Source organism: Mizuhopecten yessoensis, unplaced genomic scaffold (assembly GCF_002113885.1).
Source record: "Mizuhopecten yessoensis strain PY_sf001 unplaced genomic scaffold, ASM211388v2 scaffold10381, whole genome shotgun sequence".
In the NCBI taxonomy this organism is placed as follows: domain Eukaryota; kingdom Metazoa; phylum Mollusca; class Bivalvia; order Pectinida; family Pectinidae; genus Mizuhopecten; species Mizuhopecten yessoensis.
This window is the reverse complement of record NW_018408518.1, coordinates 8,360-29,137: the sequence shown is the minus strand read 5'-3', so window position 1 is coordinate 29,137 and position 20,778 is coordinate 8,360. Positions and strand designations below refer to the sequence as shown.

Genomic DNA, 20,778 nt, shown 5'->3' with positions numbered 1-20,778 from the left:
CAAACCAATGACGTAACAATCAATACCTGTTCCCAAGAGAAGATAACTCTGCAATACGCAAACACGGAATACAGGGTGAAAATAAATGATCAGATAAACGTGAGGCACACACCTGATGGCACATAAAATTTAGTACAGGTACAGTATGCCAAAAACAAAATGCATTGCACCATACAGCCGTTTCGTTCTTCTATGACTCATCGGCGATACCTAGCTCCGTAAAGATGAAAAAAACCCAGAAGGAGATGTGCGTAAACCCCTTTGTAATAAGAATTTCAAAGGTTCAGAAGTACTCGACAGTTTCGAATGAAAAAAAGACTTAAGTGTGTGTATTACGACATGTGTTACTACTCAAGGGGATACATTCAATCTGGTTGTTGTTGATAACAATTTCTAGTCATCTAACTGTGGTCTTTATTGGCCGTCTCAATGGACAAAAGGCTATATTATTTTGTGTACATCGGTTTGTTTACGAATATTAAAATGACCGTTCTATTGTGGTTGCAATATGCTTGCTACAAATACGTATAAAATCAAACTTTAAAAAAATAGTGAAGATGCAGTATGAATGATTGTATCCGCTGTATCACCGTCTTATCACTTTTGGGTTTCGTTTATTTCAGTTCATTTCAATATATGTGTCGGACTGATGCTGTAGTACCCAGTCATGGTGTTGAACAAGCAGCTTTCTCGAGACGGAAATCACTCAGAGCAATATTAGCATCTTCGGTGGCAGTGATGTCCATTTGGAACTTCATCTGCAAATGAGCACAAAATACGATCGTTCAAATTCCAGGTTACTGATGCAATTGTGATTATAGATTTGTTTCAAAAAATGAAAAGAAAGAAATTCTTTCAAATCATAATTACTGAGAAGAAACTCTTTGTACTCATACTCATTTCCTCTTTGTGAAATATATGGTTTTTTTTATTTTGCTTAACACGTGATTGGCACAACAATACTGTAGATGTATTATATTTTTGTTCTTGTGTGTTTCAATTTATTTGTGTACATATAACCTATTCTTTCTGATAAAGACACTTTGTTCTGCATTATGTCAACAATGATAGTATTAAAGGATTTCAGGAATTTCAATAACCTGTAAGGAAAATATTTATTAGAAACACGAAAAAAACTTGCATACGAAAAAAGCCAACTTTTTTCACCCTATGTCCATTTTGTCTATTAAGGACTAATAAGTGGCACTAAAGGTTAACAGAATGAAATATCAAATAATTACAACTACGAATTAAAGCTTTTGTCCCTCTCCCACTATATATGAAGTATATGTGTGCAAAACAACTCTGGTTCCGCTCAGCATATAACCAGAATCCATTTTCCCGTATATTATGACGCTAGAGTGTTCACACCTATTATGTTTTTGCCCGCAGTTTTAGAATATATCACATATGTATACATACTGTGCAATGTTTATTATAGAAATGTACTACTATTAACGGGGAGTAACTCTAATAGAATCATCGTACTGCTAATAACGGGGAGTTAGGATTGGTTTGGTTTTATTTTGTTCAACGTTATATTAACAGCCAAAGTCAGTTAGGGTTGTTGCCATTCCCCTAAGAACGTTAAGCAAGGAATAACAGCTACTATTTTAAGGGCTTTGGTATGACCCGACCCGGGACAGAACCAATTGCCTTCCTCACCTGCATGGGGAGTGTTTAACTGTAAAACCAAAAGATCCCAAATATTGCAATGGATGCAGTACATTTATTTTGGTCGCTTTTATGTCCCAGTATTGGTTTACTCTAACAGAATAATCAAACCGCTAATAAGGGGGAGTAGCTCTAACTGAATAATCAAACCGCTAATAAGGGGGAGTACTTCTAACGGAATAATCAAACCGCTAATAAGGGGGAGTAGCTCTAACAGAATAATCAAACCGCTAATAAGTGGGAGTAACTCTAACAGAATAATCAAACCGCTAATAAGGGGGAGTAACTCTAACAGAATAATCATACCGCTAATACAGAGGAGCAACTCTGACAGGATAATCATACGCTAATAAAGGGAAGTAACTATGACAGGATAATCATTCCGCTAATAAGGGGAAGTAACTCTGACAGGATACTCATACCGCTAATAAGGGGAAGTAACTATGACAGGATAAACATACCCCTAATAATGGAGAGTTACTCTGACAGGAAAATCAAACCGCTAATACAGAGAAGTAGCTCTGACAGATTCCATATCTCACCTCTGTAATCGTGTGCTGTGACGTAAACCCGATCACAAAGCTGTCGTCAGACCTTGCAGTACAGTCATGGTCAATCCACAGCAGATCGTCATAAACAAAGTGGAAACCGGATATTTCCATCTCTTTTTTGACGAAGAAGTTTAGCTGGGAACATGTCTCTTGCTGTGTTGAGCTAAGTCGGCTCATCTTGACGTGAAGGCAGTACTGATTGTTCAGATGGGTGATGGTATAAGGAATCTGAAGTTCCACGTTACCCTGAAAAATATTTTGAGGTAAAAAATCGACCATATTCTATATACTTTTATGAATAGATTTCGTCCTATCGACTTTATCAGGTCATATCTGGATAGGATATTAATTGGTAGAGGATTAAAAAGTGTTTTCAGATTTTTGTTGCTCTCTATTTACAATTGAGCCGAATTTGAGTTTACTTCATGATTCAGTGGTACAGCATGACTACCTGGAATTCGCTCAGTGACTTGACTCCGTATATATTTTATAGTCAAAAATAGGTGCAAACTGTAACAATCTATCTAAACTGCTGTAATGATCATTTAAACATCAATCGTGCTATATATAGTCCTATATTAATAAAAGTAAAATCAATTTTAATCCGAATTCACCTTTCCATATTCTATTTTCGAATATTATAATTTATCTGCGTATGAATAGGAATGAAGTAGTTCGGTTGTACCTGCCGTGTTGTGCAGCATGATTGCTTTTGTATACATGGCATATGAGGAAGATGACCGTTAAGCTGAAATATGTGTACATGTAAAACCTCTTGCTCTTTTAATGATAATAATAATAATTCGAGGTTCTTATATACTGCTCTATCACAACCTAGTGTGTAGGTCGTCTCAAAGTGGTTCACAAATTTACTTATGAAATAAAATTTGCTACCAATGTAAATGTTATTCTTTGATAGGGAGATTCAACAAAATTGACCCAGAAACAAGTAATTTTTAGCAGTAACTTGAGATTATTCAAAAGTCACATTTCCGCTGGTTCTCGGGGAATGATGAACCGAATGTCAGTTTTGAACTGAATTAAACAAGGCCCGCAATCTTTTCTAGTCGAATAAGAGCAAACTGTTTCCGAGGCTTCATGCCATTTCTCGTGAAATATTTGACGAAAGTCCTTTTCCGTCATTCTCTTTCCCCATATCTCTGAATAAAAAGCAATTGATACTACTGTATTGTAGCACATGCTTCATGACATTCATTATAGTTGTATTCATAAAAAGTCTTTTTAATAAGTTTCAGAAACCTAGTTAGCAGGGTGAGATGATGACAATAGTATGCTGAATACAGTTATGAATGAGATTATGTAGGATTGCTCTCGGGACCCAAGCTATCCGGAAGACTAATTCCTGATCATTGAGTTGTGTCTTAATGAACGTTTTGAAGGATATTTAATCCAACAATGCATGGACATTAAGTGATTTATATTTTATGCTCGTAAAAACCTACCTGTTGTCCTGATTTGACCACAAAATGACCATTGTCGTCTATTTCCCATGCAGTCCCCAAATCAAATTGGTTGCATTCACCGGTGTCAGTATTGTCACAAAGGAAAACTGAAATTAACAATGGCATTATATTCCAATACTATGCTAATCTCATTTGTATGTTTCAAACTTATTGCGGCTAAATATGAACTTTAAACATAAAATGATACGACCTGTAAATACTGCGAGGTTCATTATGTGAATGGCTTTAGAAAACGTTATCGAAATAGCCAATATGAATCAGTAAACCATGTTTCATACGTCTGATCTAGATAAATAACCTTGTGTTGAAAACGGTTTAGCGTTATGGACAAAAACAAAATATTGCCAAGTATACGCATTGGCTATAAACCAAAAAATAAACTATCTCACAGTTTTGCCAATAGTTCGTATATCCATTGGCTAAATACGCTATTTCCTAGATTTTACACCTATTCGTAAATCCATTGGCTAAACCAAAAAAAAAATAAAAAAATCCCCAGTTTTGCTTATCATTCGTATATCCATTGGCTAAACAAAAAACAAAAAAAATTCCCCAGTTTTGCTAATCATTCGTGTATCCATTGGCTAAACCAAAAAACAAAAACTTTTGCCCAGTTTTGCTAATCATTCGTATATCCATTGGCTTAACCAAAAAACAAACTTTTGCCCAGTTTTGCCAATCATTCCTATATCCATTGACTAAGACATAAACAAGCCATTGCCCAGTTTTTATAATCATTCGTATACCCATTGTCTACGACACAACCAAACTATTGTCCAGTTTTTACAATCATTCGTTAATCTGTTGGCTAAGACACAAACAAACTGTTGCCCAGTTCTACAGTCATTCGTATACCCATAGGCATGCTAATCATCGTTAGTGACTTAATTGATGTAAAGGGTACCACAGCGTCTAGTTAATTGCGATAAAGACGTCCATCCAGATTTGTTATTGACTTGGAGTACAGATTTTCCCATTCGACGTGTAGATCGAAGATGAAGTAACCACAACTCCGAGTTACTTCCCGTGTCACGATTATATGATTTTTAGTCAATAAATTGGACACTCATTTGGATACTGTTCTTGTATTATTCCTATACGTTAACACTGATAAATTGTAAGCTTTGTTATGTTAAGCACCCCAGGTAGTCCCTGCATTTTCTTTTCTTTTTCTTTCTTTTTCTGTTTTTCAAGCATCAAATTTCAAGCAACTGCAATTTTGTATAATGCATGACAACATGTGATTTTTATGAAATATTTCTTTTGAAAAGGTATTTAACGAATCTTTTAATGTCGTGACATTTGTAAAAATATGGTGCCCTTCACCTTACTACGTCATTTTTCAAACTTTTAATGTATCGAAACAGTATACAATATAAATGTAAAACACTTTGTATATAAAACCAATTACTACAGGTATTGCGGATCACCTGCAATGAGAAATGTGTATACCTGTGTTCTGGTCACTCTGGTCATTTTGGTCAGACCCATGATCACAATTCCGTCCCCGGAATCCGGACACACAGTCACACCAGTAACTGTTGTCGTTGAATTTACAGGTGCCTCCGTTCTTACACACGGAATCCTTACAGAAATTAGCTGCTTTAGTGTCTGAAATCAAAAGTGACGATATGGGGTTCAGTATTGTATTGGGATCATGTTCCTATAAGCCATATTACACTGCACATTGATTAGTGGTAAGGTAACAGTTAAATGCTGAAGGTACCAGACATATTGAAACGCTGTTTGATTTTGATTTTGATTTTCGCTGAGGATAAATACTGGCTTAAGCATTAAAATACTTCCTTTTGCCGACACAAAATTTATAACGCACAACGTCATTGCCTTGGATTGCCGTGAAAATTGATTTAAACGTACCGTCATTGCTTTGGACTGCCGTGAATATTTATTTAATTAAACGTACCGGCATTGCCTTGGATTGCCGTTAAGATTTATTTAATTAAACGTACCGGCATTGCCTTGGATTGCCGTGAAGATTTACTTAATTAAACGTACCGTCATTGCCTTGGACTGCCGTGAAGATGTATTTAATTAAATGTATCCTCATTGCCTTGGACTGCCGTGAAGATTTATTTAATTAAACGTACCGTCATTGCCTTGGACTGCCGTGAATATTTATTTTATTAAACGTACCGTCATTGCCTTGGATTGCCGTGAATATTTATTAAATTAAACGTACCGGCATTGCCTTGGACTGCCGTGATTATTTATTTAATTAAACGTACCGTCATTGCCTTGGACTGCGGTGAAGATGTATTTAATTAAACGTATCCTCATTGCCTTGGACTGCCGTGAAGATTTATTTAATTAAACGTACCGTCATTGCCTTGGACTGCCGTGAATATTTATTTAATTAAACGTACCGTCATTGCCTTGGATTGCTGTGAATATTTACTTAATTAAACGTACCGTCATTGCCTTGGACTGCCGTGAATATTTATTTTATTAAACGTACCGTCATTGCCTTGGATTGCCGTGAATATTTATTAAATTAAACGTACCCTCATTGCCTTGGACTGCCGTGAATATTTATTTAATTAAACGTACCGTCATTGCCTTGGACTTCCGTTAAGATTTATTTAATTAAACGTACCGTCATTGCCTTGGACTGCCGTGAATATTTATTTAATTAAACGTACCGTCATTACCTTTGACTACCATTAAGATTTATCTAGACGTACCGTCATTGCCTTGGATTGCTGTGAAGTTGAGTTTGAAGCCCTTGTGGCCATCAGATGACGCTTTGTTTGTCGTATCAAAACTCAGTATCATGGTGTTGGCCTCCGAATAATCAGCTGTCTCAAAGGTCATGACCTTTCCGTCATTGTTTCCACAAAACCTAAAAATATCAGAACATTAACCTTTCTTAGTGTCTCCACAACACCTTGATATATGAAGGTCATGGCCTTTTCTTTATTGTTCCAACAAAACCTAACAAGAGCACCGCGAGCGGAAGCATGATCCGCCCGTCAGACTGTGACTGTGACGTTGCCATTCATTTACTGTGTTTATGGCGCACGCTATTTTGTGTTTTAGAATTACACATTCGTGGTCAACGTTGCTGTTACATAAAGTAGAACCTTGGCTTTGAGGTAAGAGTCTTGAACAAATAATGAAAAAAATCTTGCATTTTCGACGGAATGTCCTTATCTGGCAATGAAAAAGGGGCATAACTCTGAAATGCGAACTCGTTTGAGCTATATTGGTATGCAATATGTGTACCAAGTTTTATCAAGATATGTTCATGAATGAAAACAGTAGAGCGATGACAAGGAAAAATTAACGGATGGATGGGCGCACATCAGTCAATTAACGCAGCCCATACCATAATACGACCCGTCGGACGACGGGCGTATACAAACATAAGCAAATTACCCTGTCTTCATTGTCTCTACAAAATCCTAAGTAATAGAGGTCATGTCGTTTTCATTATTGTTTCCTTAAGATATAAAAGTCATTGACTAGATCTTGGTCGAAGTAACACATCGACCAGTGTTCGCCTGGAAATGAAGCAGCCCATTTGCAGTAGGAGGATTTGCCCACGACCACACTGTGATAATTAAGGACACGATCTGTGGTAGGTAAGAACCATCAAACAGATAGACTTACCCGGGAACAGACTGTCGTTTCTAGCCTTAATATGAATGTTTTACTGAGGACAAGGCTGTGGTAATAAAGCAGTCTTTATAAGTAGGATGTACTAAAGACGATACTATGGTAATCCTAACAAACTAGCTATGTTTATTAAGTTGTCCTCATCTGGTGGACTATCTTGGAAATGAGCTTTTATAATTTAGTCGCCATACTCTGCAGGATTTCCTATGGCTCATGCTCTGGTATGAGCATTGCGCTGATCAGGAGGATCTAGGCGGGACCGCGGTAAATAGCCAAAGGGTTGGTTTTTTTATATAAATGTGGTTATCAAGAAAAAGTGAGCAGAAAGATATTGTAATGAAGAAGGCCTGCCCAGGTGGTCCTCCTGTGGACCAGGTTCTGATAATTAAGTAACCCTGATCAGGAGAAATTAACCTTGACCAGTCTGTGGTATTTAATTATCCGGTGTTTGGACGACTTACTCGGGACCTGGCTGTGCTATGAGGTTGTAGCGAAGCTCCATTGAGTGAAGACAGTAACTGTCGTCAGGACCACCGGCCGATGCGATATCCATGTCCAGCATGGTCACACGCAGCTTGCTTCCCTTCGGCCCCTGTGTTGAGAACGAAAGAAATCATTATTCATAGTACAGCTGTAGATTAATTTTCAAAAACACGTTCTCCCTGTATGATGAATTCCACATCAAATATTTTACACTGCATAACATTTAATTAAACTGATATCTTATTATTAATTAATCATCTGAGCTGATTAAAAGTAGTGGCTGATATGTTTACTGTCATTAGGATGTCATTAACAATTGCCATAGTTACAATATGATAATATGGATCAATTCAGATGACATTAGTTTCCTTCCACACGTATGTTAATGCTTTAGAGTACATACGATATAAAACATCCAGGTCATATGACGACGAATATGGTCAGATTATTCTGAACATCATAACATATGTGCCAAGGGCAACGATGTGCTAACCAGAGGTACCTAGGGAGACAAATGACTAACCAAAGGCACCTAGGGAGACAACTAACTAACCAGAGGCACCTAGGGAGACAACTGACTAACTAACGGCACCTCGGGAGACAACTGTCTAACAAGAGGCACATAGGGAGACAACTGACTAACTAGCGATACATAGGTAAACAACTGACATACTAACGGTACCTAAGGAGACAACTGACTAACCAGAGGCACCTCGGGAGATAGCTGTCTAACAAGTGGCACATAGGGAGACAACTGACTAACCAGAGGCACCTAGAGAGACAACTGACTAACCAGAGGCACATAGGCATACAAATGACTAACTAACGGTACCTAGGGAGACAACTAACTAACAAGAGGCACATCGGAAGACAACTGACTAACCAGAGGCACCTAGGGAGACAACTGACTAACCATATTCACATCGGGAGACAACTGACTAACCAGAAGCACCTCGGGAGACAACTGTCTAACCAGAGGCACATAGGGAGACAAAGAACTAACTAGCGGTACCTAGGGAGACAACTAACTAACAAGAGGCACATCGGGAGACAACTGACTAACCAGAGGCACCTAGGGAGACAACTGACTAACCATATTCACATCGGGAGACAACTGACTAACCAGAAGCACCTCGGGAGACAACTGTCTAACCAGAGGCACATAGGGAGACAAAGAACTAACTAGCGGTACCTAGGGAGACAACTAACTAACAAGAGGCACCTAGAGAGACAACTGACTAACCAGAGGCACATCGGGAGACAACTGACTAACCAGAGGCACCTCGGAAGACAACAGACTAACCAGAGGTACCTAGGTAGACAACTGTCTAACCAGAGGCACCTAGAGAGACAACTGACTAACCAGAGGGACTCAGTTAGACAACTGACCAATAAGAGGCACCTAGGGAGACAACTGACTAACCAGAGGAACCTCAGGAGACAACTGATTAACCAGCGGTACCTAGGGAGACAACTAACTAACCAGAGGCACCTAGGGAGACAAATGACTAACCAGAGTTACCTAGGTAGACAACTGACCAACCGGAGTTATCTAGGGAGACAACTGTCTAACCAGAGGCACTTCGGGAGACAGCGGACTAACCAGAGGCACCTAGGGAGACAACTGACTAACCAGAGGCACCTCGGGAGGCAACTGTCTAACCAGAGGTACCTAAGGAGACAACTGTCTTACCAGAAACGCCTCGGGAGACCTTGGGCTAACCAGAGTAACATTTGGCTGCAAATGACTAACCAGAGGCGCATAGAGCAACAACGGGGTAACCAAAGGTGCCTTGAAATCACAACAGACCAACCAGACGTGTCTAGGGCGACATTGGGCTAATCAGGGTCGTCTAGGGCGACAACAGACTAACCAGACGTAACTAGGGCGACAACGGGAAAACCAGCTGAGCCCAGGATCATGAAACATTTTTAGTCTTAAGCGTTTGCTTTGCAAATCACGCATAGCGTCACTTTTTATGACGTTAATTGTAGTTGGTCAAGTCCAAACGTAAGACTATTTCAGACTAAAGATAGTGTCATGATCTCGGGGCCAGATTTACCTAGGGCGATAACGGGCTAACCAGATGGGGTTAGGGCGACACCAGACTAACTGGAGGTACCTATGTCGTTACCTGAACAAGCCAGCGACATTTCGATCCGGTAGGGTAACTGTTCGGGTATCCACTCGACTTCACAGTAATAGTCTCGCCGATAGATCCAATCACAACTTTGTGGTCTTGATCGGTACAGTTTCCTGAATGCAAAAATACAATACTCAATTTATGTAACAGGAATTATAAATAGAAAAGAGAATATTTAAGTGTCAATAAAAATGGACTAAACAGAGACAGGAACTGGAACTGTGGTTTGAACGAACAAACGGAAAGTCATTAGTGCCCACCCCGTCCCCTTTTCCTCCCACACACAAGAAGCGTTCTGTAAAACCAGGTACAGGTATCACAGGAGGGTAAGCGTTAAACTAGCTAAAGGTATCCCGGAAAGGTAAGCGTTTAACCAGATACAGGTGTCCCGGGAGGGAAAGTGTTTATAAAGCTACAGATATTTCGAGAACGTAAGCGTTCATCTAGGTACATTCTTGGAGGATACGCGTTTAACAAGGTACAGATATCCCGGGATGGTAAGCGTTTAATAAGGTCCATGTATCCCGGAAGGGAAAGCGTTTAACCAGGAACAGGTTTTCCGGGAGGGTAAGCGTTTAACCAGGAACAGGTTTTCCGGGAGGATAAGCGTTTAACTAGGTCCAGGTTTTCCGGGGGGATAGGCGTTGAACCAGGTACAGATACTTCAGGAGGGTAAGTGTTTGACAAGGTACAGGTAGGCTAACTCGGGAGGGAAAGCGATAAATCAGGCACAGTTATCTCGGGATGGTAAGCGTTTAACAAGCTACAGGTATCCCAGAAGAGTAAACCTTTAACCAGATCAAGGGTTCCTGGAAAGTCAAGTGTTTGACCAGGAACAGGTATCCAGGGAGGGTTAGTGTTTAACAATGTACAGGTATCCTTGGAGGGTAAGTGTTTACCCAGGTACAGGTATCCAGGGAGGGTACGCGTTTGATTAGGCACAGGTATACCGGGAGGGTAAGCATTTAACAAGGTACAGGTATTCCTGGTGGGTAAGCGTTTAACAAGGTACAGGTATTGCTGGTGGGTAAGCATTTAACAAGGTACATGTATTCCTGGTGGGTAAGCATTTAACAAGGTACAGGTATTCTTGGTGGGTAAGCGTTTAACACGGTACAGGTATTCCTGGTGGGTAAGCGTTTAACAAGGTTCAGGTATTCCTGATGGGTAAGCGTTTAACAAGGTAAAGGTGTTCCTGGTGGGTAAGCGTTTAAGAAGGTACAAGTATACCGGGAGGGTAAGCGTTTAACAAGGTACAGGTATTCCTGGTGGGTAAGCGTTTAACAAGGTACAGGTATTCCTGGTGGGTAAGCGTTTAACAAGGTACAGATATTCCTGGTGGGTAAGCAATAAACAAGGTACAGGTATCCAGGTTCCGGTACCACATGTGGCACCCATTAAATAGACATGTGTAAAAAGATACTTCATATGTCATTTAGGTAACATTTATTTATACTGTAAATATGAAAATTTGATTTAGAAGTATGTAATTAGAGCAAAACCGAAATTAGTTCTTCAAAAAAATATTTTAAACTGAAACTAAAGTAAAATTCATTTTCTTTTTTTTCACAACAATGCATACCGTTAACACGTTTTGCAGTAGTTCGTCTTCAAGTCAGATATTTGGAAATAAATCATGAAAGTGCCATTATTCAAATGAAAATCGGATAGTATTTTAGAAAGCCCTTTAAAAAAATAAAATCATGATCAACATTGTATTTCCCAATTATTTGTTTTTCTATGACCTAATGAAACATTCCAAACTTGTTCAAATGGCAGAGTGCAGCAACAAGCATTCGATAGATGTGTCAGAAAACGAACGATTAAGAGAAAAACACATAAAAAGATATTCAACTGGAATAACATCTTTTGATAAAATAGTGGAGTAAACGGTGGTGTACAAACCTTCCTGTATAACAGATTCACACAGCTCTCCAGTCAGACCATCCGGGCAGGTACATGTGCAATCCTCGCTCAGGAATTCTCCATGCTTGCAATCCTTTGGGTCACAATGACCTACAAAATGTATATATCCAGATTATTCCATCGGATTCTGTGTTGTAAATAAACATTTTGCATAGTCAGGACACGAACACCTGCAGAGGGAAAGATGCATGATAAATACATGTAGGTAAACTACACTGTGGCTACGTCAACAATGGCTTAACAGAGAATAGACCCGTTATACTTTTGGATGTATAGACATATAGACTCAAATATATTAAATATAATTCTTGCTTAGAAATGTAACAAGAGAATACACAAGTATAAAGAGACCCTTCATTCGAACTCAAAATCGATAAAACTAGGGCAAAATGTGAACATAGGAAAGACTTCTTTGGAGACCCTTGACAAGAGTACATGGAGAATTAGACAAAGTGTTCGGAAAGGTAAACGTCGTCTACCCTAACCCTAACCCTAACCCTAACCGCGTTTAGTATTACAAAATAGATTGAATAATTAGAATATATTTATCGAGAAATTTAAGATAATGTTTAGGTACAGTTATATGCAGTTAACCAGCATGCACTGTCTTAAGCTCTGGTGATGAGGATCTCTAAAATTGAGGGTGCTTTGTTTAGTTACAGTTTTCCGGGTTTTTTATAAGGATCTTTTGATAAGGAGTTTGTTATGTTTAGCTTTAGTGTGGTGACCCTACCTGCACAGTCGTACGCTCTGTTGATGTGGAGCTTGTTATTATTTTCAACAGTTAAAGGTGGTGACCCTACCTGCACAGTCGTACGCTCTGTTGATGAGGAGCTTGTCGTAGAAGGATAGGTCTTGGTGATCCTCCAATGACAGAACATCCAGCATCGGGTCCGTAGAAACGTAAGTCTTAGTGCCTTTATGTTTGGCCATCGACTTAAGAGAAAGCGTTAAAATGCTAGCTGAGAATGCTGTGTCGTCATTTACAAGGAATGTCTTTGTTATTACGCTATCAAGTACGCACTCTAATAAAAGAATATCTTCATTAACAGTCATGAATGTCGTATACTAGAGTTTTCGTTTTATTTGTTTTCTTTTGTTTTAAATTACACTCAAAGATATAAAACTGAGGCAAAACGAAACGGCAATATTTTGAAATTGAATTATGAAACAGATTCCAACTTTCGTCTCCCTCGTGTTGGTAGGAGATGGATATTAGTATAAAATAGCAAATGTTATAACTTCCTACTGATCTGTTAAATGGATAGTGATTTAAAGTTATGAAATACAGATCCCTCACTGTATATCAAAGACTCTGTCAGTAATAAGAGGGACATTACTTAGGAGTATCAATATCATAAGACTTACATAAGGCGTGTACAACATGACAGAGCTCTGGTCGAACGGGATATTGAACATGACCAAATCGGGTTTTTTCTCCATATTCGGGTTGTGTTGTCCGCCTAACACGTTATCCCAATCGATAGTTATGTACGTATCGCGGTCTGGCCGACTCTGTACATGCTCCAGGCCCAAGGTGTGACATAGCTCGTGGAGAATGGTGCCGTTCTATTAATAGAATCAAAACAGTAGAGTAGTAAATATTAAATGAATATAGTGAACTGGCTAAAAATACTCCTACAAAATTGTTGTATTTGACAAAGAGACCAAAACAAACAGATACAACGAAATAGGCAGACAGATGAAACGAGTGCTCAAATTTGTGTAAAGAACATGACAAACGAATAGTATATTGGGTTGTAAAAGTGTTTTTAAAGCTATTAAAGTTATTAAAACATATCATAATATAATAATGTTGTGTTCTTGATAACAATAAAAAAATCCAGTTACCCAGTTTTAAACACCTAGGGTAATCGGAAGTCCTTATTATCCTATTGACGGAATGCTTGTATGTAAATAGCTTTCGACTGACGTACTGTAGTCCCAAGCATTACTGATATTGATATTACATACTAGCTAACCAGGTTTAATTCGACTCCATCGTCCTCAGGTTTAATATAACCTCGACGTATAATATCAATAATTACATCTTTAACTTTACATTTTACTTATACCTTTAATAGAAATGAGTGTATTCATAACATGAAAGGGGATCACAGATGGACTGAGGACAGCTAGTTTTACAAGCAAAAAAGTAATTTAGGAACATTGTTTTTTTTCATTATTTAAGCACTTGTGTCTAAAATTTCCTTCGGTGGGATCCAACTTACATCCATGCAGCCGTCTTTTTCCAGGGAGATGTTCTGATGTCCAGTACCCGACATGTAAGACTGGACATTTCCGGTCTGTGAGTAACATCTGAAATATAATATGATTTCATACGATAATGGTAACACCCTAAGCATAAAACCAACTCAAAATATTTTTTATCACATGGCTACCGTGTTACTCGATGCATATACCAAATTATTCCATTCTTGCCAATGCCTGATAGTCTTTTAACGTGATAAAACTGATAACCACATCATTTATATTGTATTTTGATGAAAATCGATATATTTCTTTCAAAAATCTTTCCTGATACTAGTAATATGCAATGACTTTCCGTTGAATATCAAACATGAGTTTGGCAGAATGCCAATATGTTCATAAGTTGGTACGAGTTCACGTGTGACTCCATTTTACCGTTATGTCTCCTTTATGTCATTTACTTCAATTGGGTAGCATCACAATGCTCACTATTTAATACAGTACTTTTCTCTTGGCAGTTTTCTAACCTTCCAACTTTTTTATGCTAGTAAAAGGATAATTCGTGATTAACAGTATAAAAATGACTTTCAGAGAAGTTTGTTGTAGCGTTATTTCATTTTAGATATTAGTCTCACCCTATACCGTCCACGATTTGTACGTGGTAGTCCTTAGAGTTTGGCTGCACATACTCCCATGTGATACAAGTTGACTTCTCAATCTTGTCCATCATCTTACGAATCTTTTCTTGGTTTGTCATACCTGTCAATGGATTAGTACTAGTGCTGTACACCTTACAGAGTTATAAATGTATGATAAACATAAATACAAAGTTATTAATTTATGATAAACAAAAATACAAAGTAATTAATGTATGATAAACATAAATACATAGTTATAAATGTATGATAAACATAAATACATAGTTATTAATGTATGATAAACATAAATACAAAGTTATTAATTTATGATAAACAAAAATGCAAAGTAATTAATGTATGATAAACATAAATACATAGTTATAAATGTATGATAAACATAAATACAGAGTTATTAATGTATGATAACAAAAATACAAAGTTTTTTAAGGATTAACTTCAATATATTTTTGATGTTATGGAGGTATAACACAAAATAAAAATGTACTCCAAATAAACCGTTTTTATTTGGAATACAAAATGAGTGCCATACACGGGACAATGATATCTAATAGGCTGATCGAGGAAATTTTCACTGACATGACACATGTTTACTAAAGAAGGATCACTTGCGCAAATTATATCTTAGAGGGAGGAAGGCGATTCAGTGAATAAAGTAGGACTGGCAACGCTTTGGGTAAGATTTAAAGTATATAGTAAATTACGTAGGAGCATTGAAGTCACCAGTTACAATTATATTAGATATTTCGGTGCTGAAAGCAAGATCTATAGAATGGGCAATGTGATCCCAGAAAGAAACTTGGTTACTCACTTATATTACTTGAGGCCGAGAAGGTATATCGGACGGTTCCATTATCCCATAGTTGGGTTGCTAATTTGATATTCCGTTTGTCTCCCTAAAATAAAATATATGTTAAAAGATCTATATATCAATATTGTCAAAAGCACATGCATAATAACCATTCAGTTTTCATTAACCCAATATCAGGTAAGTCCATAATATCGAAAGTTTCTAAATTTAAAGTTTATTCATAAAGCTATAACTTTTTTCTTTGTGTGATTAGAACGCGTATATTTTGATTGCAGTTGTATACATTTTCGATGTATATATTTGAATATTTTTATTTGAGTGGTAAATGACTTCTGTGTCACTATGGTCCTTTTAGACGGAGCTCATCGATAAGTTAAGATATAATATTGATTCCAAACCTACCGATGGCAATATTTCCTCTTTCATCGGTTGTTGCAACCCTGGATGACGAGACGCATACTGCAATAAACGAACAACATTATGTTATTATATAAAACAAGAACCTTGTAGTCTATCATCCTTTCAGGTCTGGTCTTATTAATGTAAACAGAATACCAACCTGATCTTAAGGATCTTATCACATTATACCAGTATATCTATTATTATAAATAATTAATAAAGAAGTTCGTAATTTTATAATTTTCAATTGATCAATATGTTTTATTTGTGTTAATTGCAGAAAACGTGTTTCCCCTCTCCTTTTAAATGCAATGACTAATGTGTGTAAATTGAGATAAATATCAATCATTTCCTTATTTAATTGGGGTATGTTTTTTCCTCAAAAGAACAATCGCCATTTGCAAAAAGACCATACAAATAAACCAATGAGAATAAGTGCTTAAGAGAATACGAAACGTATTTATTATAATAAGACTTGATGTGTATTTTTGTTAGACTTACTATGTCTAATCCATTCTCTGAAAGTTTCACTTGATGCGTTCTGTTAGTCTTACCTTGTCTAGTACCTTTTCAGAAAATAGGACTTATGTTTGTTAGATTTGCACTTTCTGGTTAATTCTGAGATTATGACTTGGTGTGTTCTGTTAAACTTACCGTGTCTGGTCCTGTCCCTGAAAGTATGACTTGATGTTTTCTGTTAAACTTACCGTGTCCGGTCCTGTCCCTAAAAGTATGACTTGATGTATTCTATGAAACTTACCGTGTCTAGTCCTTTCACTGAAAGAATGACTTGATGTATTCTGTTAAACTTACTGTGTCTGGTCCTGTCCCTCAAGGGATGTCTTGATGTATTCTGTTAACCTTACCGTGTCTGGTCCTGTCCCTGAAAGTATGACTTGGTGTGTTCTGTTAAACTTACCCTTACCGTATCTGGTCTGTTCCCTAAGAGTGGGACTTGATGTATTCTGTTAAACTTACCGTGTCTGGTCCTGTCCCTCAAGGTATGTCTTGATGTATTCTGTTAAACTTACCGTATCTGGTCTGTTCCCTAAGAGTGTGACTTGATGTATTCTGTTAAACTTACCGCGTCCGGTCCTCTCCCTGAAAGTATGACTTTATGCATTCTGTTAAACTTACCGTGTCTGGTCCTGTCCCTGAAAGTATGACTTGATTTATTCTGTTAAACTTACCGCGTCCGGTCCTTTCCCTGAAAGGATGACTTGATGTATTCTGTTAAACTTACCGTGTCTGGTCCTGTCCCTAAAAGTATGACTTGATGTATTCTATGAAACTTACCGTGTCTAGTCCTTTCCCTGAAATTATGACTTGATGTATTCTGTTAAACTTACCGTGTCTGGTCTGTTCCCTAAGAGTGTGACTTGATATATTCTGTTAAACTTACCGCGTCCGGTCCTCTCCCTGAAAGTATGACTTGATGCATTCTGTTAAACTTACCGTGTCTGGTCCTGTCCCTGAAAGTATGACTTGATGTATTCTGTTAAACTTACCATGTCTGGTCCTTGATGTTTCCGTTTAACTTACCGTGCCCGGTCCTGTCCCTGAAAGTATGACTTGGTGTGTTCTGTTAAACTTACCGTGTCCGGTCCTGTCCCTGCAAGTATGACTTGATGTATTCTGTTTAACTTCCCGTGTCTGGTCCTTTCCCTGAAATTATGACTTGATGTATTCTGTTAAACTGACCATGTCTGGTCCGTTCCCTAAAAGTATGACTTGATGTATTTTGTTAAACTTACCGCGTCCGGTCCTTTCCCTGAAATTATGACTTGATGTATTCTGTTAAACTTTCCGTGTCTGGTCTGTTCCCTAAGAGTGTGACTTGATGTATTCTGTTAAACTTACCGTGTCTGGTCTGGTCCCTAAGAGTGTGACTTGATATATTCTGTTAAACTTCCCGCGTCCGGTCCTCTCCCTGAAAGTATGACTTGATGTATTCTGTTTAACTTACCGCGTCCGGTCCTTTCCCTGAAATTATGACTTGATGTATTCTGTTAAACTTACTGTGTCCGGTCCTTTCCCTGAACGTATGACTTGATGTGTTCTGTTAAACTTACCGTGTCTAGTCCTTTCACTGAATGCATGGCCTTATGTATTCTGTTAAACTTATCGTGTCTGGTCCTGTTCTCTGAAAGTATGATTTGATGTATTCTGTTAAACTGATCTTGTCTGGTCCGTTCCCTGAAATTATGACTTGATGTATTCTGTTAAACTAACCGTGTCTGGTCCGTTCCCTAAAAGTATGACTTGATGTATTCTGATTAACTTACCCTGTCCGGTCCTGTCGCTGAAAGTATGACTTTGTGTATTCTGTTAAACTTACCGTGTCCGGTCCTGTCCCTGAAAGTATGACTTGGTGTGTTCTGTTAAACTTACCGTGTCCGGTCCTGTCCCTGTAAGTATGACTTGATGTATTCTGTTTAACTTCCCGTGTCTGGTCCTTTCCCTGAAATTATGTCTTGATGTATTCTGTTAAACTGACCGTGTCTGGTTCGTTCCCTGAAATTATGACTTGATGTATTCTGTTAAACTTTCCGTGTCTGGTCTGTTCCCTAAGAGTGTGACTTGATATATTCTGTTAACCTTACCGCGTCCGGTCCTCTCCCTGAAAGTATGACTTGATGTATTCTGTTTAACTTACCGTGCCTGGTCCTTTCCCTGAAATTATGACTTGATGTATTCTGTTAAACTGTCCATGTCTGGTCCGTTCCCTAAAAGTATGACTTGATGTATTTTGTTAAACTTACCATGTCTGGTCCGTTCCCTGAAATTATGACTTGATGTATTCTGTTAAACTTACTGTGTCTAGTCCTTTCACTGAACGCATGGCCTTGTGTATTCTGTTAAACTTACCGTGTCTGGTCTGGTCCCTAAGAGTGTGACTTGATATATTCTGTTAACCTTACCGCGTCCGGTCCTCTCCCTGAAAGTATGACTTGATGTATTCTGTTTAACTTACCGTGTCTGGTCCTTTCCCTGAAATTATGTCTTGATGTATTCTGTTAAACTGACCGTGTCTGGTCCGTTCCCTAAAAGTATGACTTGATGTATTCTGTTAAACTTACTGTGTCTAGTCCTTTCACTGAACGCATGGCCTTATGTATTCTGTTAAACTTACCGTGTCTGGTCTGTTCCCTAAGAGTGTGACTTGATATATTCTGTTAACCTTACCGCGTCCGGTCCTCTCCCTGAAAGTATGACTTGATGCATTCTGTTAAGCTTACCGTGTCTGGTCCTGTCCCTGAAAGTATGACTGTGTGTATTCTGTTAAACTTACCGTGGTCGGTCCTGTCCCTGAAAGTATGACTTGATGGATTATGTTTAACTTACCGTGTCTGGTCCTTTCCCTGAAATTATGTCTTGATGTATTCTGTTAAACTGACCGTGTCTGGTCCGTTCCCTAAAAGTATGACTTGATGTATTTTGTTAAACTTACCATGTCTGGTCCGTTCCCTGAAATTATGACTTGATGTATTCTGTTAAACTTACTGTGTCCGGTCCTTTCCCTGAAAGTATGTCTTGATGTGTTCTGTTAAACTTACCGTGTCTAGTCCTTTCACTGAATGCATGGCCTTATGTATTCTGTTAAGCTTACCGTGTCTGGTCCTCTTCTCTGAAATTATGACTTTATGCATTCTGTTAAACTTACTGTGTCCGGTCCTTTCCCTGAAAGTATGTCTTGATGTGTTCTGTTAAACTTACCGTGTCTAGTCCTTTCACTGAATGCATGGCCTTATGTATTCTGTTAAGCTTACCGTGTCTGGTCCTCTTCTCTGAAATTATGACTTTATGCATTCTGTTAAACTTACTGTGTCCGGTCCTTTCCCTGAACGTATGACTTGATGTGTTCTGTTAAACTTACCGTGTCTAGTCCTTTCACTGAACGCATGGCCTTATGTATTATGTTAAACTTACCGTGTCTGGTCCTCTTCTCTGAAATTATGACTTTATGCATTCTGTTAAACTTACTGTGTCCGGTCCTTTCCCTGAAAGTATGACTTGATGTATTCTGTTTGGTCCTGTCCCTAAAAGTATGACTTGATGTATTCTGTTAAACTTACTGTGTCCGGTCCTTTCCCTGAACGTATGACTTGATGTGTTCTGTTAAACTTACCGTGTCTAGTCCTTTCACTGAATGCATGGCCTTATGTATTCTGTTAAGCTTACCGTGTCTGGTCCTGTCCCTGAAAGTATGCCTTGATGTATTCTGATTAACTTACCGTGTCCGGTCGTGTCGCTGAAAGTATGACTTTGTGTATTCTGTTAAACTTACCGTGTCCGGTCCTGTCCCTGCAAGTATGACTTGATGTATTCTGTTTAACTTACCGCGTCCGGTCCTTTCCCTGAAAATATGACTTGATGTATTCTGATTAACTTACCGTGTCTTGTCCTGTCGCTGAAAGTATGACTTTGTGTATTCTGTTAAACTTACCGTGTCCGGTCCTGTCCCTGCAAGTATGACTTGATGTATTCTGTTTAACTTACCGTGCCTGGTCCTTTCCCTGAAATTATGACTTGATGTATTCTGTTAAACTGACCATGTCTGGTCCGTTCCCTAAAAGTATGACTTGATATATTCTGTTAAACTTACCATGTCTGGTCCGTTCCCTGAAATTATGACTTGATGTATTCTGTTAAACTTACTGTGTCTAGTCCTTTCACTGAACGCATGGCCTTATGTATTCTGTTAAACTTATCGTGTCTGGTCCTGTTCTCTGAAAGTATGATTTGATGTATTCTGTTAAACTGATCTTGTCTGGTCCGTTCCCTGAAATTATGACTTTATGC

The 20,778-nt window shown here is 38.3% G+C and overlaps 1 protein-coding gene across 1 annotated transcript in view; it reads right to left on the bottom strand.

The window, feature by feature from the left end:
* LOC110460391 (protein SpAN-like) overlaps positions 1-20,778 on the bottom strand; it is a gene marked incomplete at its 5' end in the record, with an annotated part of 26,828 nt that continues 6,050 nt past the window's right edge. The window contains 14 exons of the mRNA XM_021513266.1: positions 1-758; positions 2,217-2,471; positions 3,689-3,795; positions 5,162-5,320; positions 6,412-6,569; positions 7,807-7,937; positions 9,964-10,085; positions 11,878-11,988; positions 12,702-12,834; positions 13,267-13,467; positions 14,130-14,217; positions 14,745-14,868; positions 15,577-15,661; positions 15,979-16,035. Coding sequence (XP_021368941.1) covers positions 666-758; positions 2,217-2,471; positions 3,689-3,795; positions 5,162-5,320; positions 6,412-6,569; positions 7,807-7,937; positions 9,964-10,085; positions 11,878-11,988; positions 12,702-12,834; positions 13,267-13,467; positions 14,130-14,217; positions 14,745-14,868; positions 15,577-15,661; positions 15,979-16,035 — 1,824 coding nt within the window. The remainder of the gene's footprint in view (positions 759-2,216; positions 2,472-3,688; positions 3,796-5,161; positions 5,321-6,411; positions 6,570-7,806; positions 7,938-9,963; positions 10,086-11,877; positions 11,989-12,701; positions 12,835-13,266; positions 13,468-14,129; positions 14,218-14,744; positions 14,869-15,576; positions 15,662-15,978; positions 16,036-20,778) is intronic.